The sequence below is a fragment of the Poeciliopsis prolifica genome, unplaced genomic scaffold, assembly GCF_027474105.1.
Source record: "Poeciliopsis prolifica strain line A6 unplaced genomic scaffold, Auburn_PproV2 SCAFFOLD239, whole genome shotgun sequence".
NCBI classification, from domain to species: domain Eukaryota; kingdom Metazoa; phylum Chordata; class Actinopteri; order Cyprinodontiformes; family Poeciliidae; genus Poeciliopsis; species Poeciliopsis prolifica.
Genome location: NW_026562614.1, coordinates 55164 through 78375, shown reverse-complemented (window position 1 = coordinate 78375; position 23212 = coordinate 55164). Strand labels below are relative to the sequence as shown.

The window sequence follows — 23212 nt, the reverse complement described above, 5'->3', positions numbered from 1 at the left end:
TGGACGAGAACCAGAACCAACGTCAGACCCAAACATCGTCCTGCTCCATGAGACAGATACAAAAATACATCTGATAAGATGAATGAACTGAGCTCCGAACCGCACGGCATTCTGGGAGATGTAGGCTTCAGCCCTCAAGCTGTCATGGCGAAGCCCAGAGACTTCAACCAACTCACCTTTTGCTTACTTAGCAACAGCCTGTTGAATAAAAACTCCCTTCAACAGGAAGCCGAGTCGGCGCTAGCAGTAGCATAGCATGACTGCAGCGCTAACAGGTGAGTGCTGATGGTTCCCACTGCCTCGTCTAACCTGCCGGCAGCCATTAGGATTGTGGGAAATGAAGGATTTTGTAGGCAGTGTGACTGAAATCTCTCCATCTGGGTGGAGGCAAACAGGACCAGGCTGGATAAAGTCTGGTCCTGACCTCAAGTGGATAAAAGAGGAAACTTCTTTCTCATCACCAGTTTGGGAAGATTTAGGATTTTCAAAACAAAAATCTAATTAATTATCAGTATGAAGTGACATGGAGTGCTTTTGTTGCAGTGTTTGTTCCAGCAGTAAATGTAAGCCGAGGTCACGACCCCTCTGGCCTGAGCTAGCGCTAGCATCTACCTGCTAGCGGTTAGCTGTCAGGCTGATGTAAGCAGCAGCTGCGGCGCCGCTCCTCCAGCAGCTGGCGGGTGAATCAGGCTGAGGTAACGGGCGTGGCGGCGCTGCGTGGCGGCGCTGCGTGTCGGAGCGGAGGATGTGCAGCTCGCTGTCGGACCTGCTGTGTTTGTTGGAGCGGCTCCTCCAGGTTCCTGGCTCTGCAGATGTTTGTCCTCGTGTCCAAACGTCTCCGGATTCCCAGGGCTGCTGGGAGGTTGTGTGAGGACACAGACGGGATGATTCACTCCGATAGGAGCTGCCTCCTCCATGTGATTCCCTCTTTTATTTGTGCTCAGAGAGAGGGAGAGACTTCCTGTTTTCCTCCTCCTTTCCTGCACTTGCTCCCTTTCTTTTCCTTTTTTTGCTTCACTCTGTTCTTTCTCTGTTTCTTCTGCTCCACTTTGGATTTTCTTCTTAAATCCTAACAGTTTTTGACACATTTCCACCTCCATGACTCACTTTGTCCCCAGTTTTCCCTTCGTCAAACGCAGACCGTTCTTTGTCTGAGCTGCTGAATTAAATCTGAGGAACAGTGTAATATATCAAAGGAACTTTTTAATACCATTCAATCTTTTTCCAATGTTCCAAAAACAAACGTTGCATTTTGTTGATGTTTTATGGAGCAGAGCAGCAAAAACAAAGCATCTTATGAAATACAAACAGCCACCTTCATCGTTTCTCTGCTTCAGCTGAACTCCCAGAATCCTTTGCTCCATCACCGTCACATGACCTCAGATATCGCCTGACCAACTCCTGTCCCGACTTTTAACCAAACTTGAAGAGTGAATGAAAACAGAATCCAGAGTTCAGTCCATCCTCTGGACATGGAGACAGGCGGAGCAGTTTAAAGTCACTTCATGATTTAACAAAACAAAGATGCTTATACAGCAAGAAATTGTGAGGGATTAAATTTGTTTCCCTCCTTCAGTGGGGTCGACCCGGTTCTACTGGAACCAGAACATCTGCTCCACCTGCAGCTGCAGTGGTTCTGAGTCAAACCAGCCTGTTCCCCTCCTGGCCTGTGGGGGCGCTGCACCAACAACCACTGCAGGAAACGACACTAAAACCTCTGAAGACACTGAGAGCAACTTCCTGTTTCACCAGATGAAACAAGATGGAGGCGTCAGAGTTTAGTGATTTCTCTTTGGTCTTTGGCTGAAGACCAGGAGCCATTTCTGCTGCTAGCGCTAGGCTAGCATGTTAGCTTTGGTTGGATTTACCCAGAATGCCCTGTGCTAATCCACTTCCTGCTTGTGGAGCGCTCTCTCGTCCGAACCAGACCGAGGTTTGGAGGACCAGAGGTCAGAGGTCAATAAGCCTTCACACATCAGCAACTGGACCGGACTTTGACTAGACAGGTGTACTGGAGTCGGGTTGAAGCGGCCTGGAGCTGGTTCTGTTTTTGGGAACTTGTCTGCAGTAGAATTAAAAGCTAATAGGTAAAAGCTAATCAAAATTTCTCTCCTTTTGGTTGTTGAGGTTTTCAGCCTGTTGATCTGCAGGTTTTCTGATTCTTTCTGATTTTCTGTTTAAAGTTTCCTTGTCTTCAATTGGTCAAAGTGGATGACTCTGGATCTGTGGACCGGTTTCCTGTCTGTGTTTGTGACGCTGTGTGATGCAGAGCAGCATCTTTCTGCTCCAAAGCTGATGCCTGTTTGGTGTCGATTGATGCAGCTCCACCTGGCGGCCGCTAGAGGGCGTCTGCTGCGTTGCTTCCCGCGCTCAGAGCCTGGTTCTGATTGGTTTATTGACTGCCTTGTTGTCTTGGGAAGCGTCTCGGAGTGAAGAACGACCCGTGCTGACCCGACCGGACCTGAAGCTGCGAGCGGACGCGTTGGGACCAGGATGTGGAATCGGACCGGTTCCGCTCTGCTCGCTCCGCGGGTTTGCGGAGCTGGAATGCAGCGAAGCATAGTTTGGTTTGTGAGCCATAATCAAATCAAAATGTGTCTACATTCTTTCCCATGGGGAGCGGGGGAGCGGAGGACGGGTCCAATTAAACGGTGACACTCGGAGAGAATGGCAGATAAACAGATGGATGATCATCAGGAATGGCTCAAACAAAGGCCGGAGGAGCGGGAGGAGGCCGGCCGCTGGTATTCCCGGTTATTTTTGGACGTTTTCAGAAGCAGAAACGTGTTTTACGTAACTCTGCATCAGGCTGCAGCTAACGAGCTAACATACCAAAATGTTTGGGGACGGAGGGGATAATGCGGAGTCACATCTGTGGCTCATTAGGCGGACGACACCTTTTAATTCCAGCTCTCATTACGGCCGGAACAACGGGACCGCGCTGCGAGCCGCGTCCCGGTCCAGCAGGAAGCTGCGCAGGATAATTAGGAGAGATCTGCTTTAGCATCAGACTAATTGAAGGCTGAGCGCCTGTTTATGGACTCATCAAAACAAGTTTAAACATCCTGCTCCTCTTGAAACCCCTCAGAGCTGTGATTGGAGGAACAGCAGCCAATCAGGAGCCAGAGCGGATCAGCTCCTCTCCTCAGGTTTATGAGCTCCTTCAGGATCCGGTTCACACCCACGCACACACACACACACACACAGACACACACACAGACACACACACCCACACACACACACAGACACACACCACGCACACACACACACAGACACACACACCACACACACACACAGACACACACATACACACACCCACACACACACACACACCACGCACACCCACAAAACACACACTCTGATCCGGCGATCATCTGTTTCCCAAATCGATCCATTCGCCAAAGTTTCCACTCCAGACAAACTTAAATCCACTCAGGCTGTGAAAACGAAACAGAACCGGGGAAGGCTGAGTCGGGTCCGATGTTTGCAAACAGAACCAGAACCTCCTGCTGGATAACTGGACCTTAGCAGGATTACTACCTGTTTCACTGCAGTGGAGCCGCTGGTCCAAACCCGCTGCTCTGACTGAACCTGTCGGTCGGGTCGGTGGAACCAGAACCTGCTGATCCGGGCGGGTCCATCTGCTTGTTTGGAGAGAACCAACCAGGTTGGACAGGAAGTGATGTCATCAGATGGTGACGCTTTGCATGGCTGTGATGAACAGGAAGTGGAAGCTGCTAGCTAGCAGGTAGCAGCGAGTTGATGCGATGCTTCTAGCATAAAAAACGATAGAAACATGTTTCTCCTGGTTTATTGTTGGTTTTGTCCCTGAACGTCTCTGAGGCGTTTATGTGCGGCGGAGCCTGTCCAGGTCTCCTCTGCATCGTCTCTGAACGCTAAAACCTTTTTCTCCAAGAGGAAAATGAAACCCAGATCCACACAGCCCTGTTTGACAGAAATGTGCTCAGATTGTGGCCTAGTTAAAGTTTTTTCCATCCTGCAGCCTGTTGGCCCTTGCAGCAGAGACTCTCTCCGCACCAATCAGATTCAGTGCCCGTCCATCAGACTCTATCAGACGTATTTATTGTACTGTGACTGTGAGCAGTGCTGCGCCAGGTGAGTCCTTCACGGCGACCTCACGGTGACCCCAGGCAGCGGACGAAGGGGACGTGGGGTTTTATGTAACCATTAGACGCTGCGATGCTCAGACATAGATCTGATTTAAATAGACAGCAGCCGCCATGCAAATCTGCAGGATGAGCGTGAGATGCTCCCTGATCCCGGGAGATGAAGCTCATCCGGCAGAAACATGTTTACGGCATGCTGCAGCTGGAAATGCGTCGCTGCAGCTGGAAATGCGTCGCTGCAGCTGGAAATGCGTCGCTGCAGCTGGAAATGCATCGCTGCAGCTGGAAATGCGTCGCTGCAGCTGGAAATGCGTCGCTGCAGCTGGAAATGCGTCGCTGCAGCTGGAAATGCGTCGCTGCAGCTGGAAATGCGTCGCTGCAGCTGGAAATGCGTCGCTGCAGCTGGACGCCACAACATCGCAGGTTCTTCATGGTGAAACTCGGTTCTGGATCCTCTTATTGTCTCTGACTGGTCCTGTGAGTCGGTTCGGGTTTTAGAGGAATCCTCAGAGGCTTCCAACCTGAGAGCGCAGTGATGCTCCCACCTGCAGGGGGCAGTGTTTCCTCAGCCTGGCCTGCTTTCAGCTTGTCATCAAAATCCAGCTGCTTACGTTCAAAGAATAAAAATGTTTCTCTATATTTTAGTATCTTTTTTCCAAAGCAGCATAAAGTCAGTGATTCTGATCCAGAAACCACCAGAACCTCCTGGAGGACGGATGTCGGGTCCAGTGGTCCGTCGGTTCCGACTGGTCCCCAGACAGAACGGTCCGTCTCATTTCACCACGAATCTGGAATAAAACCAAGAAAGTCGCTGAAGTCGGTGGCGTCTAGCTCACTGGGAACAGACTGTCAGCCTGCTGGTTTGGACTGGGAGGAAGCCAGAGTACCCAGAGAGAGTCCAGCCACCGTAGGGAGAGCGTTCTGACCTTTGAACCCAGAAGCTTCTTGCTGCTCTGCATCGCCACCCTGAATAAAGTAACTTCAGGAACTGGAGATTCTCTTCCTGGTTTTCATCGACCAGCCGAAGCTTCCTGATCTCCATCTGACCCCTGCTGCCGTTGCAGCTGCTCTTTCCGTCCAGCAGGAGAAACTTTCTGCCCTTCGGTTTATTATTTCCATGACAAATTACATTTTGAGGGAATGTAATGCAAATGGTGCCGTACTCTCAGTCCACAGAAACCATATCCGTGTCTCCGCTGGGCTTGTTTGAGATGTAAATTTAGCCTCCGCTGCTCGCCATGCAAATCCACAGGTGGGTCCAGTTTAAAAGGAGCGTGTGGTGAGATGTTCGAGAAACGAAAAGCCCAAATTACAAACAGCAGAGCCTCTTAATGCAAAACCACCAGAGGCTGGATGGTGTTAGATGCAGCGACGCAGTGGGTGACATTGAGGTGCGTAAAACCAAAAACACCGTTTATTTTTCACTACATTGAAAAGCTGATGTCTGTTTACAGCATCTCTGCACACTTACCACATCATTAATCCTCCTGTTTGTTGACCAAAAAGCTGAACTTTAACGTGCTTTCAGACTGCCTCGTTCCTCAGTGACGCATCTTCTGAGAATTTACGATTTACCAAACTCAGAACGGATGTAAACTGAAGGTTAGACGCCGGACAGAGCTTCAATCTGGGCGTGAGAAACAGTCATCTGAGAGCAAACGGGTTACGTAAGACGACATGCAGCTTCTGATGTGCCAAAGTCAGTCAGCAGCCTGGCTGTGATAGCAGGAAGTATTTCTGTTTTAATTCCTGCACAACTTGTAAAAACGTCCAGAATCTGTGGGATGGGTTCTGTTGGGTCCAACTCCACGTTGGGATTGGATCCCAGTTTCTTCCTGAGCGGCATCACGGCTCTGCCGGCTCTGCCGGCCAACGGCTGCGTGGCCTGGATGATCGTCGTCTTGGAGCTCTTTGCCCTCAACCTGGCCGTCACACAGATCCTCTCCGGCTGCTCGTCTTTCTACGTGATGCTCCACTTCCTGCTCAGGATGTCCCAGGCGGTCGGGTTCTGGTTCTGAAGCTGTTCCTGCAGCTTGTGCTGATTTCTCGGCCGCTCTTTCAGACCTGCGTCTGTCTGGAGCGTTACATGGCCGTGGTCCATCCCACCGTCTTCATCAGGTAAATTGAAGGACCAGAGTTATTAGACGTGTGTAACGGTAGAGTTCCTCCTGACCGGACCCTGGGCCCGGTCCGGTTCTGGTGTCTCAGAGTATCTCAGTCTCGGCAGGTCCCTGATTCTTCCTGCTCCAGGCTGAAACCTCCGCGGTACCGTTTGGGCGTCTGCCTGTTTGACTGGCTGCTGATCCTGCTGGACTTCGTGTTTCCCTTCCTCGGCCCGTCCTCACCGTCTCCGCCTGCTACTTCATAGCCAAGTCCCCGCTCTTCCTGTCCGTCTTGTCTTTCTGCAGCGTCCGCGTCCTGCTGGTCCTGAAGCAGCCGGGTCCGAGCGACGGCTCCTGCGGCGCCGAGAGCCGGAGCGCCATGAAGAGGAAGGCCTTCAAGGTGATGGTCATCACCCTGGGGTTCAACAGCGCCACCCAGCTGCTGCAGATCCTCATGCTGGGCCCGACCGTCCTCACCGCCTCTCTGCTGCTCATTCTGCAGCTCACGTTGTTCAGCCTCTCCATCAGCATCATCGGCAGCTTCATCACTCCTGTGCTGTTCCTGCACAGAGCCGGAAAGCTGCATCAGCTTCTAGCTGCATCAGCTTCTAGCTGCATCAACTTCTAGCTGCATCAACTTCTAGCTGCATCAGCTTCTAGCTGCATCAACTTCTAGCTGCATCAACTTCCAGCTGCATCAGCTTCTAGCTGCATCAACTTCTAGCTGCATCAACTTCTAGCTGCATCAACTTCTAGCTGCATCAACTTCTAGCTGCATCAACTTCTAGCTGCATCAACTTCTAGCTGCATCAACTTCTAGCTGCATCAGCTTCTAGCTGCATCAGCTTCTAGCTGCATCAACTTCTAGCTGCATCAGCTTCTAGCTGCATCAACTTCTAGCTGCATCAGCTTCTAGCTGCATCAGCTTCTAGCTGCATCAACTTCTAGCTGCATCAACTTCTAGCTGCATCAACTTCTAGCTGCATCAACTTCTAGCTGCATCAACTTCTAGCTGCTTCAGCTGCAGAGATGCAGTTCAGGTTCCTGCTGCAGCCGAGCCAAGGAAAAACAACCTGTTCACAAACAAAACAATAAATTCCCCAGGAACCTGATTCATCCTCCCCAATGATCCGTGACTGTTCCTTTGGGAATGCTAATCATTCCCATATTCCCTGTTTTCAGGCGTCTTCACTTGGGAACTTGTGATGAGTGACTGGAGACCAACCTCTGGGCTCCTGTAGATTCATCCCTGAGCAGCTGGACTCCTGGTTCCTGTTGAAACTAGAAAATTCTCTTTCAAAGCCTTAAAGTGTCACCGAGAGCAACCAGCTGAGGACCTGAAGGGGGAACTGACCCAGCTCTACATCACTTCCTGTTAGGACGGCTGTGGTTCAGACCCATCAACGCATCAACCTGGCGAGGCTGAAGGACAGACAGAGGTTCATGGTGGAAGCTTTCCAAACAGATGAACTTTAACCCCCTGACCCAGTCAATCCTCGTCCCACTGGTCCCAGTGTGGGAACCGGGTCCAGTTCCACTCGGCTTGTTGAAAGTCGTTCTCCAGGGGGCGCTGTTCTTCAAAAACAATAATGATGATGATAATACAAACCTTAATGCACTTCAAGAACTTAGAAACAATAAAATGTGCAGGAGGAAACAGAAAACGCTTCAGCTGTGATTTAACAATCAGGAACAGCACAAGAACCAAAACGTTCAGATTCATCACTGATGATGTAAAGATTTCTGCTGGAGCTCAAACATTTCATCCAAAGGACGAACAAAACCCCTGAAACAAAACGACTGAAATAAAACGACTGAAAGGTTTTCCGCGGCTCCGGGTCTTCAGGATGTTCTTCTCTGCAGCCTCCATGTTGAGGTTCTGTTGTTCTCAGAGACGGACCGGGCCGGACATCAGGACCGGGTTTAGCTCCAGTTACCAGAACCTTCTGTACATCTGTTGGTTCTGTTAAGAAGAGGCGTTCTGGATGGGTCAGAACCAGAACCACTCGTTGATGAGAGACAAACATTCAGAGAGATGGGAGCGAATGGGACCGGGTCCAACGGGCTCCAAACGGGTCGGGACCCGATTCACCAGGTCGGCCCGGCAGCAGAGACTTCCTCTAGATGCTGCAGAGCCGAGGCCCGGTCTGAGCTTCGGTCGGACCCAAAGTACATGACCTCATTTCCTGTGGTTGTCATGGTGATTTTACCTCAGGTGAAATTAGTCTGACGGATAAAACAGGCTGAGGAAGAGGAGGGAAGGAGGAAGAGGAGGGAAGGAGGAAGAGGAGGGAAGGAGGAAGAGGGAAGGAGGAAGAGGAAGGAAGGAGGAAGAGGAGGGAAGGAGGAAGAGGAAGGAAGGAGGAAGAGGAGGGAAGGAGGAAGAGGAGGGAAGGAGGAAGAGGAAGGAAGGAGGAAGAGGAGGGAAGGAGGAAGAGGAAGGAAGGAGGAAGAGGAGGGAAGGAGGAAGAGGAGGGAAGGAGGAAGAGGAGGGAAGGAGGAAGAGGAGGGAAGGAGGAAGAGGAGGGAAGGAGGAAGAGGAAGGAAGGAGGAAGAGGAGGGAAGGAGGAAGAGGAAGGAAGGAGGAAGAGGAGGAAGGAGGAAGAGGAGGGAAGAGGAAGAGGAAGAAGGGAAGAGGAAGGAAGGAGGAAGAGGGAAGGAGGAAGAGGAAGGAAGGAGGAAGAGGAGGGAAGGAGGAAGAGGAGGGAAGGAGGAAGAGGAGGGAAGGAGGAAGAGGAGGGAAGGAGGAAGAGGAGGGAAGGAGGAAGAGAAAGGAAGGAGGAAGAGGAGGGAAGGAGGAAGAGGAAGAAGGAGGAAGAGGAAGGAAGCAGGAAGAGGAGGAAGAAGGAAGAGGAAGGAAGGAGGAAGGAGGGAGGAGGAAGAAGAGGAAGGAGGAAGAGGAAGGAAGGAGGAAGAGGAGGGAAGGAGGAAGAGGAGGGAAGAGGAAGAGGAGGGAAGGAGGAAGAGGAAGAAAGGAGGAAGAGGAGGGAAGAAGAAAGAGGAAGGAAGGAGGAAGAGGAAGAAAGAAGAAAGAGGAGGGAAGGAGGAAGAGGAAGGAGGAAGAGGAAGGAAGGAGGAAGAGGAGGGAAGGAGGAAGAGGAGGGAAGGAGGAAGAGGAAGGAAGGAGGAAGAGGAGGGAAGCAGGAAGAGGAAGGAAGGAGGAAGAGGAGGGAAGGAGGAAGAGGAGGGATGGAGGAAGAGGAAGGAAGGAGGAAGAGGAGGAGGAAGAGGAGGGAAGGAGGAAGAGGAGGGAAGCAGGAAGAGGAAGGAAGGAAGGAAGAGGAAGGAAGGAGGAAGGGAGGGAAGGAGGAAGAGGAGGGAAGGAGGAAGAGGAAGGAAGGAGGAAGAGGAGGGAAGGAGGAAGAGGAAGAGGAGGGAAGCAGGAAGAGGAAGGAAGGAGGAAGAGGAAGGAAGGAGGAAGAGGAGGGAAGGAGGAAGAGGAAGGAAGGAGGAAGAGGAAGGAAGCAGGAAGAGGAAGGAAGGAGGAGAGGAGGGGAAGGAGAAAGAGGAAGGAAGGAGGAAGAGGAGGGAAGAAGGAAGAGGAGGGAAGGAGGAAGAGGAAGGAAGGAGGAAGAGGAGGGAAGGAGGAAGAGGAGGGAAGGAGGAAGAAGAGGGAAGGAGGAAGAGGAGGGAAGGAGGAAGAGGAGGGAAGAGGAAGAGGAGGGAAGGAGGAAGAGGAGGGAAGGAGGAAGAGGAAGGAAGGAGGAAGAGGAGGGAAGCAGGAAAGGAAGGAAGGAAGGAGGAAGAGGAAGGAAGGAGGAAGAGGAGGGAAGGAGGAAGAGGAGGGAAGGAGGAAGAGGAAGGAAGGAGGAAGAGGAGGGAAGCAGGAAGAGGAAGGAAAGAGGAAGGAAGGAGGAAGAGGAGGGAAGGAGGAAGAGAAGGAAGCAGGAAGAGGAAGGAAGCAGGAAGAGGAAGGAAGGAGGAAGAGGAGGGAAGGAGGAAGAGGAAGGAAGGAGGAAGAGGAGGGATGAAGGAAGAGGAGGGAAGGAGGAAGAGGAGGAAGAAGGAAGAGGAAGGAAGGAGGAAGAGGAGGGAAGGAGGAAGAGAAAGGAAGGAGGAAGAGGAGGGAAGAAGGAAGAGGAGGGAAGGAGGAAGAGGAGGGAAGGAGGAAGAGGAGGGAAGGAGGAAGAGGAAGGAAGGAGGAAGAGGAAGGAAGAGGAAGAGGAGGGAAGAAGGAAGAGGAAGGAAGGAGGAAGAGGAGGGAAGGAGGAAGAAGAGGGAAGGAGGAAGAGGAAGAAAGGAGGAAGAGGAGGGAAGGAGGAAGAGAAAGGAAGGAGGAAGAGGAGGGATGAAGGAAGAGGAGGGAAGGAGGAAGAGGAGGGAAGGAGGAAGAGGAGGGAAGGAGGAAGAGGAAGGAAGGAGGAAGAGGAAGGAAGCAGGAAGAGGAGAAGAAGGAAGAGGAAGGAAGGAGGAAGAGGAGGGAAGGAGGAAGAAGAGGGAAGGAGGAAGAGGAAGAAAGGAGGAAGAGGAGGGAAGGAGGAAGAGAAAGGAAGGAGGAAGAGGAGGGATGAAGGAAGAGGAGGGAAGGAGGAAGAGGAGGGAAGAAGGAAGAGGAAGGAAGGAGGAAGAGGAGGGAAGGAGGAAGAGGAAGGAAGGAGGAAGAGGAGGGAAGGAGGAAGAGGAGGGAAGGAGGAAGAGGAAGGAAGGAGGAAGAGGAAGGAAGGAGGAAGAGGAGGGAAGAAGGAAGAGGAAGGAAGGAGGAAGAGGAGGGAAGGAGGAAGAAGAGGGAAGGAGGAAGAGAAGAAAGGAGGAAGAGGAGGGAAGAGAAGAGGAGGAAGGAGGAAGAGGAAGAAAGGAGGAAGAGGAGGGAAGGAGGAAGAGGAGGGAAGAAGAAGAGGAAGGAAGGAGGAAGAGGAAGGAAGGAGGAAGAGGAGGGAAGGAGGAAGAGGAGGGAAGGAGGAAGAGGAAGGAAGGAGGAAGAGGAAGGAAGGAGGAAGAGGAGGGAAGGAGGAAGGAGGGAAGGAGGAAGAGGAAGGAGGAGGAAGAGGAGGGAAGGAGGAAGAGGAAGAGGAGGAAGCAGGAAGAGGAAGGAAGGAGGAAGAGGAAGGAAGGAGGAAGAGGAGGAAGGAGGAAAGGAAGGAAGCAGGAAGAGGAAGGAAGCAGGAAGAGGAAGGAAGGAGGAAGAGGAGGAAGGAGAAAGAGGAAGGAAGGAGGAAGAGGAGGGATGAAGGAAGAGGAGGGAAGGAGGAAGAGGAGGGAAGAGAAAGAGGAAGGAAGGAGGAAGAGGAAGGAAGCAGGAAGAGGAGGGAAGAAGGAAGAGGAAGGAAGGAGGAAGAGGAGGGAAGGAGGAAGAGGAGGGAAGGAGGAAGAAGATGGAAGGAGGAAGAGGAAGGAAGGAGGAAGAGGAGGGAAGAGGAAGAGAGGGAAGGAGGAAGAGGAAGGAAGGAGGAAGAGGAGGGAAGGAGGAAGAGGAGGGAAGGAGGAAGAGGAAGGAAGGAGGAAGAGGAGGGAAGGAGGAAGAGGAGGAAGGAAGGAGGAAGAGGAAGGAAGGAGGAAGAGGAGGGAGAGGAAGAGGAGGGAAGGAGGAAGAGGAAGGAAGGAGGAAGAGGAGGGAAGCAGGAAGAGGAAGGAAGGAGGAAGAGGAAGGAAGGAGGAAGAGGAGGGAAGGAGGAAGAGGAAGGAAGCAGGAAGAGGAAGGAAGCAGGAAGAGGAAGGAAGGAGGAAGAGGAGGGAAGGAGGAAGAGGAAGGAAGGAGGAAGAGGAGGGATGAAGGAAGAGGAGGGAAGGAGGAAGAGGAGGAAGAAGGAAGAGGAAGGAAGGAGGAAGAGGAGGGAAGGAGGAAGAGGAGGAAGGAGGAAGAAGAGGGAAGGAGGAAGAGGAGGGAAGGAGGAAGAGGAGGGAAGCAGGAAGAGGAAGGAAGGAAGGAGGAAGAGGAAGGAAGGAGGAAGAGGGGAAGGAGGAAGAGGAGGAAGGAGGAAGAGGAAGGAAGCAGGAAGAGGAGGGAAGAAGGAAGAGGAAGGAAGGAGGAAGAGGAGGGAAGAAGAAAGAGGAAGGAAGGAGGAAGAGGAAGGAAGGAGGAAGAGGAGGGAAGGAGGAAGAGGAGGGATGGAGGAAGAGGAGGGAAGGAGGAAGAGGAAGGAAGGAGGAAGAGGAGGGAAGGAGGAAGAGGAAGGAAGGAGGAAGAGGAGGGAAGAAGAAGAGGAAGGAAGGAGGAAGAGGAAGAAAGAAGAAAGAGGAGGGAAGGAGGAAGAGGAAGGAAGGAGGAAGAGGGAGGGAAGGAGAGGAGGAATGGAGGAAGAGGAAGGAAGGAGGAAGAGGAGGGAAGGAAGGAGGAAGAGGAAGGAAGGAGGAAGAGGAGGGAAGGAGGAAGAGGAGGGATGGAGGAAGAGAGGGAAGGAGGAAGAGGAAGGAAGGAGGAAGAGGAGGGAAGGAGGAAGAGGAAGGAAGGAGGAAGAGGAGGGAAGAAGGAAAGAGGAAGGAAGGAGGAAGAGGAAAAAGAAGAAGAGGAGGGAAGGAGGAAGAGGAAGGAAGGAGGAAGAGGAGGGAAGGAGGAAGAGGAGGGATGGAGGAAGGAAGGAGGAGGAAGAGGAGGGAAGGAAGGAGGAAGAGGAAGGAAGGAGGAAGAGGAGGGAAGGAGGAAGAGGAAGGAAGGAGGAAGAGGAAGGAAGGAGGAAGAGGAGGGAAGCAGGAAGAGGAAGGAAGGAGGAAGAGGAAGGAAGGAGGAAGAGGAGGAAGGAGGAAGAGGAAGGAAGAGGAAGAGGAAGGAAGGAGGAAGAGGAAGGAAGGAGGAAGAGGAGGAAGGAGGAAGAGGAGGGAAGGAGGAAGAGGAAGGAAGGAAGGAGGAAGAGGAGGGATGAAGGAAGAGGAAGGAAGGAGGAAGAGGAAGGAAGCAGGAAGAGGAGGGAAGCAGGAAGAGGAAGGAAGGAAGGAGGAAGAGGAAGGAAGGAGGAAGAGGAGGGAAGGAGGAAGAGGAAGGAAGCAGGAAGAGGAAGGAAGGAAGGAGGAAGAGGAGGGATGAAGGAAGAGGAAGGAAGGAGGAAGAGGAAGAGGAAGGAAGAGGAAGGAGGAAGAGGAGGGAAGGAGGAAGAGGAAGGAAGGAGGAAGAGGAAGGAAGGAGGAAGAGGAAGGAAGGAGGAAGAGGAGGGAAGGAGAAAGAGGAAGGAAGGAGGAAGAGGAGGGAAGGAGGAAGAGGAAGGAAGGAGGAAGAGGAGGGAAGGAGGAAGAGGAGGGAAGGAGGAAGGAAGAGTCTGCTGCTGTAGCGTTTAAACACCAGAACCAGAGAAACTCTCTCAACTGGTCCAAACCAGGTTCAACTTTACAAGCTGGACCAAATTAATCCTCTAACATTTTCACTGGGAGCCAGAACTGGGCCTGGTACCAGAACCAAACAGAAAACCTTCAGCTTCCAATAAATAAACCAGTTCAGATCTTTGTGGTCAGAGTTTACTGAGTCAGAACCAGGACCAGAACCAGAGCCAAACGAGTCCAAACCTCCCTTCAGTAGGTCTCCAGAATCTACACTCTTAATGCTAATCAGAACCACCAACTGGTCCAACGGGTCAGAATGGGAAGAACGATAATGATTATCAGTGTTTAAGAGACCAACCCAGTACTGATGGACCGACCGCAGGACCGACCCGGCAGCACCGACCCGGCAGACCGACCCGGCAGGACCGACCCGGCAGGACCGACCCGGCAGCACCGACCGGCAGGACCGACCCGGCAGGACCGACCCGGCAGCACCGACCCGGTAGGGGAACCAGAGCGAAGCTGCTTTGCTACATTTCTCAGTTCATCAGATTAAAAACCCACTGAGTGGAAAATAAAACGATGTTTCTGACCGCTGGCTGTGTGTGTGTGTGTGTGTGTGTGTGTGTGTGTGTGTGTGTGTGTGTGTGTGTGTGTGTGTGTGTGTGTGTGTGTGAGCATATGGAGGTAATGATGTCCTGCGTCACAAACAGATAGAGTTACTCACACACAGATGCTAGCAATCATAGCTTCATGTATAAACAGAGGATGTGAGGGCGGGGCCTGTTGCCATGGAGACTCACTTCCATCATCATTATCAAACCATTTTCAGATTTTTGAGGAGATCCTGAGCTGCAGCAGGATCCTGAGCTGCAGCAGGATCCTGAGCTGCGGATCCTGAGCTGCAGCAGGATCCTGAGCTGCAGCAGGATCCTGAGCTGCAGCAGGATCCTGAGCTGCAGCAGGATCCTGAGCTGCAGCAGGATCCTGAGCTGCAGCAGGATCCTGAGCTGCAGCTCAGGATCCTGAGCTGCAGCAGGATCCTGAGCTGCAGCAGGATCCTGAGCTGCAGCAGGATCCTGAGCTGCAGCAGGATCCTGAGCTGCAGCAGGATCCTGAGCTGATCCTGAGCTGCTGCAGGATCCTGAGCTGCAGCAGGATCCTGAGCTGATCCTGAGCTGCAGCAGGATCCTGAGCTGCAGCAGGATCCTGAGCTGCAGCAGGATCCTGAGCTGCAGCAGGATCAGCTGTCGGCCACAACTCCAAAACTTCCACATTTCCGATGTTTCAATATTTCAGTCAAAAAATCAATAAAAACTTATTATTCAACTTTTTTCTCCTCCAACCCTTTAAATATTAAAAAATACTCAATCAAAAGTTGCGGTCTGAATGTTTTTTAAATGATGGGTTAGAGCTTGTCGCTGATTGGCTGGTTGCTGCTTCTTTTCCTGCATTTTTATTGGTCCAGCACAGGAAGTTAATTTCTTGATATTCTGGGATGTTTTCTGACGTGTCTCGGTGATTTAATTAGCAGATGGATCATTTTATTCTGTCTCCAGGTTCTCCATTCTGTTGTCACGGAAAGTTGTATAAAATCTACAGATTTGCGCAATAGCATAACTTTGACATCACGCAAATCTTTCTCGAAAATGTTGAAGTGATGCTAACTCCCACCAGCAGGTGGCAGTATGTCTGACTTCTGCCAGTGTAAGGTTATAGTCAGATGGGATTGTGCTGTTAAAATTCTTTGAAGATCTTCCTGAGTTTGATGTGAGGAAAAGTTTGATGCAGATATTTGTAATGTAGAGCTGCAGAGTGAATCCAGAACTAGAAGAGAAAGATGAAAATAAATCCTGAGACTAGAATAATAAAACATGCAGGATGTAAATGGATATTTATGCAGAAAAAGCAAAAGACCGACAATTAAATGAGCAAACTTCCTGCGGCTACAGCGCCACCTACTGGTGATGAAGGTTAATGATGTCACACTGTATCTTTAAAGTTATAAACATGTTTTAGACTGTAAAATATGCAAAGGTCATTTCAGCATTCGCTGTTTCAGAACGCTGCCGGATCAACCTGCTGGTTCTGGTTCTGGTTCTGGTTCTGGTTCTGCTCTGCATCCAGAACCAAACATGGAGAAGCAGCATTCTGGACGAAATGTTTGTTTCATAATTGATGACTGTTGATGTTTTTATGATGTAAAGCCTTTGATCTGCCTGGTTCTGAAATGTTCTGACAAATAAACGAAAATAAATATAAACCATTCTGGAGCAGAAGAAGGCTGAGCAGCCCAACATGTTCAGACATGTTCTTTGAGAGACATGTCCCTCTAATGTCCCTCTATTGTCCCTCTAATGTCCCTCTATTGTCCATCTATTGTCCCTCTATTGTCCCTCTATTGTCCCTCTATTGTCCGTCTAATGTTGCTGCCATGTTTGTCCATCTGGCAGCTGTAGCTCTCCTGTTTAATTTGATGCTTAAATCCATTGATCAGTTTGACTTGCAATAAGTCAAACTGATCAGGTGGAGAGTGTGTGTATGTGTGTGTGTGTGGGTGTGTGTATGGTGTGTGTGTGTGTGTGGTGTGTGTGTGTGTGTGTGTGTGTGTATGGTGTGTGTGTGTGTATGGTGTGTGTGTGTGTGTGTGTATGGGTGTGTGTGTGTGTGTATGGTGTGTGTGTGTGTGTGTGTGGTGTGTGTGTGTGTGTGTGTGTATGGTGTGTGTGTGTGGTGTGTGTGTGTGTGTGTGTGTATGGTGTGTGTGTGTGTGTGTATGGTGTGTGTGTGTGTGGTGTGTGTGTGTGTGTGTGTGTGTGTGTATGGTGTGTGTGTGTGTGTGGGTGTGGGGTGTGTGTGTGTGGTGTGATGGTGTGTGTGTATGGTGGTGTGTGTGTATGGGTGTGTGTGTATGGTGTGTATGGTGTGTGTGTGTGTATGGTGTGTGTGTGTATGGTGTGTGTGTGTGTGTGTGGTGGTGTGTGTGTGTGTGTGTGTGTGTGGTGTGTGTGTGTGTATGGTGTGTGTCTGTGTGTGTGTATGGTGTGTGTGTGTGTATGGTGGTGTGTGTGTGTGTGTATGGTGTGTGTGTGGTGTGTGCGAGTGGTGTGTGTGTGTGGTGTGTATGGTGTGTGTGTGTGTGTGTGTGTGGTGTGTGGAGGGGTGGTGTGTGTGTATGGTGTGTGGTGGTGTGTGGTGTGTGTGTGTATGGTGTGTGTGTGTGCGTCCCTGGGTGTGTGTATGGTGTGTGTGTGTGTGTATGGAGTGTGTGTGTGGTGTGTGTGTGTGTATGTGTGTGTGTGGTGTGTGTGTGTATGGTGTGTGTGTGTGTATGGTGTGTGTGTGTGTGTGTATGGTGTGTATGGTGTGTGTGGTGTGGTATGGTGTGTGTGGTGTGTGTGTGTATGGTGTGTGTGTGTATGGTGTGTGTGTGGTGTGTATGGTGTGTGTGTGGTGTGTATGGTGTGTGTGTGGTGTGTGTGTGGTGTGTGTGTGGCCTGGTAGAATCCACAGAATCTTGATAGGAGCCATTACTTCCTGGAGGCGTGGCCTCTGCTGAATATTAGCCAATCGCTAACGATGACGGTGCTACAATGAAGCTAACGGTCCTGCAGAGCTGCTGTCCTCTGAGACTCCGGAGCGTCTCCTGAACAGACTGACCAGGCTTTCTGCAGGAACTGCTCCTGAGACAATGTGGGTCATGCTGGACGGTAGACAGAAAGAAGACGGTTCTGTGGAGGTGGTCTTCCTTCAGCCTGTTCCAGCTCATCCCTGGAGTGTTCGTGCAATCTGGACTTTGACTAGGCCTCTGACTCTCCATTAATCCGCTTGCAATGGGTCAGGTCCAGTTCTGCTGGTGCTTCCTTTCTACAGACTCAGTTGTGTCGCCGCTGTCTGAGAGGCTAGCTGTGCTAATGCTACAGTTCTAATTCGCTGAGCTAATTTTAGCAATTTGCTAACTTTGGGAAAATTTGGCACTCTTAAATGTTAAACTTTGACATCTGACGTTTTGTTCCTTCACTGTTAAGAATTCTTATTTACATGCTTTTATTTTGGAGTCTGTTAAGTCCTGTCTTCGACTTCCTGTCGAGTTGACAGTCCTTCATTTGGACCAGAACCTTCAGATCAGTTCTTAAAACCTAAACAAACAAACAGGAAGTGGCTCCTGAGTTTAACTTCCTCCCTCATCCAGACCCAATTATCCCGACCAGAACCAGAACCAGGACCGACCTGTCTGTATGTTTACAGGTAAAACACAACGGGCTGATCCAGGAGATGGAGCATCCGACAGCAGGACGCATCGCCGTGCCGGGTCAGCACACACACACACACACACACACACACACACACACACACACACACACACACACTGAAGCCAGAGGTGTTTGGGTCATGTGACCTCTGGTTCTGTTGATGTTCTGTTGTTACACCAGCTTACTGGTCGTGGTTCTGGTCGTGGTTCTGGTCCGTATTCCTCTTTCCGTCTGGAACTCTAAATCACGACAGAACATTTTTCCAGGAATCGTCCTGATGGTGTTGGGCTCTCGGAACCAGACTCTCCACTGGGAACGCTGGCATTGCCCCCCTGACCGGGTTGGACCCGACTTGGCCCGACCCGACCCGACTGCAGATCCATAAACAGATATTGTGAGTGGAACCCCAGGGTGCAGCTCTGGCGGTCTGCTGGGAAGCCGGTTTGATGGATCTCTGCGAGTTTCCTCTCAGGAAGCGGTTTGTCTTCCGCTCACGATTTACGGTCCGATCCGTCTCCGGACCCGACTCGGTCCCGACCCGGCTCTGACCCCAGGCTCACCTTCATGCCTCAGCTTCCCCTGGTTTGGACCAGTCCATCATTCCCTGCAATGATGGACTGTTCAGTCCCCAGACCCGGTTCTGATCCGATTCTGTTCAGGTTCTGACCCGTTCAGTCGTCGTCTGCTGTGTGAAAATCGCTCAGAGGATAAAATGTTTCCTCACAGTTCAGAAATCGAAGCATCAATAGAAACCAGCATGGTCCAAACATGGCGGAGACGTTCCTTTGTTCTGGTTCTGGTCGGGTTTGCAAGAAGAACCGGACTGGTTCCACTTCACCGGACCTCAGAAGTCTGAGCTTTATCATCTGGAGCCGTTAGCTGGTCAGGGTGATCTATCTGTTATAGATCTGGTTTAGTGTCTGATTTAAACTTTTATCAACTGATTGATAAAATTTGAATAAAGTTAACATCAGGCTAATGCAACGCATTAGCATTAGCTTAGCTCATGCTACATAACAGGTTAGCAGCGCCTTAGCTTAGCTCATGCTACATAACAGGTTAGCATTGGAATAAAAGTCTGGAGCCTTCGTCAACTTTACTCTTCTTCCTCCATCTTGGATCAGAACCAGAAACAAGACAGAAATGTGATGAATAAAAGGATTATGTAACATTATTCATTAATTATTCACCCTGACACAATGACACACACACACACACACAGAGAGACACACACACAGACACACACAGATACTAACATGCAGACTGTGTGATGTTCACGTTGAGGCTTGTCGAGAGGATAATAAGTTAGTTATGTGCTGAAAACACTCGGCACGTGAAACTCCCCCGAGCCCCCCAACAGTCTCACACACACACACACACACACACACACACACACCCGGCCCGCTGGTCTGTGAGATCTGGCCTCATTAGCGCTGATCTTTAAAAGCAGCTGATTGTCTGAGTGTCCAGAAATAAACAGCTTGTTCTCTGCTGCAGATCCTCATTTATTTCTGACTGGAAGCTTCATGTGTTCATTACTGGACCAGTTCAGTTTGTAATGTTTCATCCAGTGCAGGAAAAGTTTCAAACATTTTACCCTGAACTGAATCTTTGCTTCGATTCGATTCAAAATCCAGTTTAGGATCAATTATCCTGATGATTTGTGAGTTTTTTCTCCTCCAGTCTGAGTGATGAGTGGAGACCAGCCGGCCGCGTTATGAATGAGACTCCAGCCGCACCAAACAGTTCAACGAGCTGATTCTCTTTCAATGTTTATTACTAGTATTTTTTGTAAGATGTGCAGCAGCCTGGTTCATATTTGATGAAAATGCAGAACATTCAGCATTTACCTTCAGTTTGCATTGATTAAAGGGAGGCTCTGTGTGTGTGTCTCTGTGTGTGTGTCTCTGTGTGTGTGTCTCTGTGTGTGTGTTGTGTGTCTCTCTGTGTGTGTGTGTGTGTGTCTCTGTGTGTGTGTGTGTGTGTGTCTCTGTGTGTGTGTGTGTGTGTGTGTGTGTGTGTGTGTGTGTGTGTCTGTGTGCGTGTGTGTGTGTGTGTGTGTGTCTCTGTGTGTGTGTGTGTGTCTGTGTGCGTGTGTGTGTGTGTCTCTCTGTGTGTGTGTGTGTGTCTGTGTGTGTGTGTGTGTGTGTCGGGGTGTGTGTGTGTCTCTGTGTGTGTGTGTGTGTCTCTGTGTGTGTGTGTGTGTGTGTCTCTGTGTGTGTGTGTGTGTGTGTGTGTGTGTGTGTGTGTGTGTGTGTCTGTGTGCGTGTGTGTGTGTGTGTGTGTGTGTCTCTGTGTGTGTGTGTGTGTGTGTCTGTGTGCGTGTGTGTGTGTGTCTCTCTGTGTGTGTGTGTGTGTGTCTGTGTGTGTGTGTGTGTGTGTGTGTGTCGGGGTGTGTGTGTGTCTCTGTGTGTGTGTGTGTTCAGGTCCAGCTGTGCGGTTCAGCAGCTTCCCCCTCAGCGGGCCGACGCCCCCTCCTCTGATTGGTCAGCACACGGTCCAGGTGCTCAGGGACACCTTGTCCTACAGTGATGATGTCATCAAGGAGCTGCTGGAGTCCAGGGCGGTGGCTCAGAATGAAGTGTCGTGATTGGCTGAAGAAAGAAAAGCTGCCAATCAGTCTTAGAACCATAATGATGTAATCATGATGTCATAGACAGTTTAAAGTGTAACCAACCCTGGTAAATCTGAGCCCCGCCCCCAACAAGTGTTAAGATGTCAAAGTGGGTGGAGCCGATGTGCACTGAGGGGCGTGGTCAGGGGGGTCTGAGAGAAGAAACGCTGCTAACCCTTTGGGTTAGCAGCGTTTAGCTTTAAATTAGCTCATGCTACAAAGCATGAGCTAACCTTTGTAGTGATAATGAACTTTATCATTACATTCATGCACAATCCTGTTTTTGGACTTTAATTGACCAGCGATCCGCAGCTGTTCCTCATCATGAGGAAGTGACTATGGTAGCGGTAAACCCCGCCCACAGATCATTGATTCACACTAAGCCCCGCCCACAGACCTTTGATTCACACTAAGCCCCGCCCACATACCTTTGATTCACACTAAGCCCCGCCACAGATCATTGATTCACACTAAGCCCCGCCCACAGACCTTTGATTCACACTAAGCCCCGCCCACAGAACTTTGATTCACGCTAAGCCCGCCCACAGACCTTTGATTCACACTAAGTCCCGCCCACATACCTTTGATTCCAACTAAGCCCCGCCCACAGATTATTGATTCACACTAAGCCCCGCCCACAGACCTTTGATTCACACTAAGCCCCGCCCACAGATCATTGATTCACACTAAGCCCCGCCCACAGACCTTTGATTCACACTAAGTCCCGCCCACATACCTTTGATTCACACTAAGCCCCGCCCACAGACCTTTGATTCACACTAAGTCCCGCCCACATACCTTTGATTCCAACTAAGCCCCGCCCACAGATTATTGATTCACACTAAGCCCCGCCCACAGACCTTTGATTCACACTAAGCCCCGCCCACAGATTATTGATTCACACTAAGCCCCGCCCACAGACCTTTGATTCACACTAAGCCCCGCCCACAGATCATTGATTCACACTAAGCCCCGCCCACAGACCTTTGATTCACACTAAGTCCCGCCCACATACCTTTGATTCACACTAAGCCCCGCCCACAGATTATTGATTCACACTAAGCCCCGCCCACATACCTTTGATTCACACTAAGCCCCGCCCACAGACCTTTGATTCACACTAAGTCCCGCCCACATACCTTTGATTCACACTAAGCCCCGCCCACAGATTATTGATTCACACTAAGCCCCACCCACAGACCTTTGAGTCACACTAAGCCCCGCCCACATATTGTTGAGTCACACTAAGCCCCGCCCACATATCGTTGAGTCACACTAAGCCCCGCCCACATATCGTTGAGTCACACTAAGACCGGGTTCTACCTGTAGGGGGCAGCACCAAGACAGTTTGGGTGAAATTAACAAATATACAGAAAAATGTTAGAATCCAACAGAAACATGAAGATAAAACTCAAAATAACTTTGTGACAGGTTTATTTTATTGGTTAGTTACACTTTAATGAATCTGCTCCTTTACACTCCTTTAAAATGCTTTAAAACGTTGTGGAAGGAAAACCTCAGAAGCTCACACTCCATGATTGTAAACTGAATAAATTATTTTCATAAATCATGAAAATAAATCATTTTGTCTCCAGGGTGATTTCTGAGTCCATCAGAGACTTTATTCTGATATTTAAAATGTTTTCAGTGTTTATTAGAATTTAAATTTATTGATCTGTGACAATTTGTTCTTACATTATTATTAAGCAATCTGGAAGTGGCTGCTGCAGGGCAGTAGTCTTAACGGTGGCACTAATGTCACTGGGGGACATTATGGGGCAACAGGGGACACTGGGGGACATTATGGGGCAACAGGGGACACTGGGGGACATTATGGGGCAACAGGGGACATTATGGGGCAACAGGGGACACTGGGGGGACAGACAGGAAACTAACTGGACGCTTCCTCACAGGAAGCAGGAAGTGGTTCTCCATCTCTGTTTCTCTGCAGTGATGATCAGAACCTCCCTGTTCCAGCCGGCAATTCCGGTTCTGTTGGGTCTCCTTCAGAAGCGGTTCTGGTTCTGCAGCTGCTCCTTTCTTGGCTGCCTCTGCGCTGACCTCGGGCTGCGAGAGAGAAATCCGGATGTACGTAACCCGCCGGCTCCGGTTCCAACATCTGGAAGCCCAGCGCTGATGTCCGACCCAGACCCGGTTATACGAGTCCAGAACTCTGTCTGGGGCTGAGCTCACCGCAGGAAATGAACCACCAGCCCAGTTTACACCAAGACTTCAGGAGGAGAGAAACTGCTGCTGGGTTCTGGACCAGAACCTGGACCTGGACCAGAACCTGGACCTGGACCAGAACCTGGACCTGGACCAGAACCTGGATCCTCTCTGTTGGCTGGAACCAGAATCATTTCTTGTTCTGGTCGTGATGACAGACGATGTGACCTGCAGGGACAGCTGAGGAAAACCGAGCCGCCGGTTCTGATCACTATTTAAACACACACACACACACACACACACACACACACACACAGACAACGCAGAGGGATGAGAGCCTCACACTTCACTTCCTGCAGACATGAACTTTGACATTGAAGCTGAACAGAACCAGGCAGCTCCAGAATCTGGTTCTGGTCCAGCTGGAAGTCCAGCTGCAGTGTGATGGAAACACACACACACACACACAGTGCAGGCTTCCCCCGGGTTTCCTCAGGGAGTGTGTGAGGAAACCTCTTCCTGCTGCGGCCCGGATGCCGGTTCTGCTGCAGCTGTGATCCTCATCAGGGCAGCAGAAGCTGCAGCAGCCAATCAGAGCGCGGCTCTCTTTTTGGCAGGATGTGTACGGCCCGTTGCCATGGCAGCAGCTTCTCCTGTTGTGTCAGCAGACTCTGTCCTGATTGGTTGGTCCTGCAGTGGAGGCGGTCCAGCCCGGTGAACAGAACCTCCTGGTTCTGAGGGCAAGGCTGTTCCTGTGGAGGC

The 23212-nt window shown here is 50.7% G+C and overlaps 1 protein-coding gene across 1 annotated transcript in view; it reads left to right on the top strand.

Moving 5' to 3' along the window:
* sugct (succinyl-CoA:glutarate-CoA transferase) overlaps positions 1-21864 on the top strand; it is a 43392-nt gene extending 21528 nt beyond the window's left edge. The window contains 2 exon segments of the mRNA XM_055026637.1: positions 17666-17729; positions 20097-21864. Of these exon segments, the coding sequence (XP_054882612.1) occupies positions 17666-17729; positions 20097-20260 (228 nt within the window). The 3' untranslated portion in view covers positions 20261-21864.
* The last annotated feature ends 1348 nt before the right edge of the window (positions 21865-23212 follow it).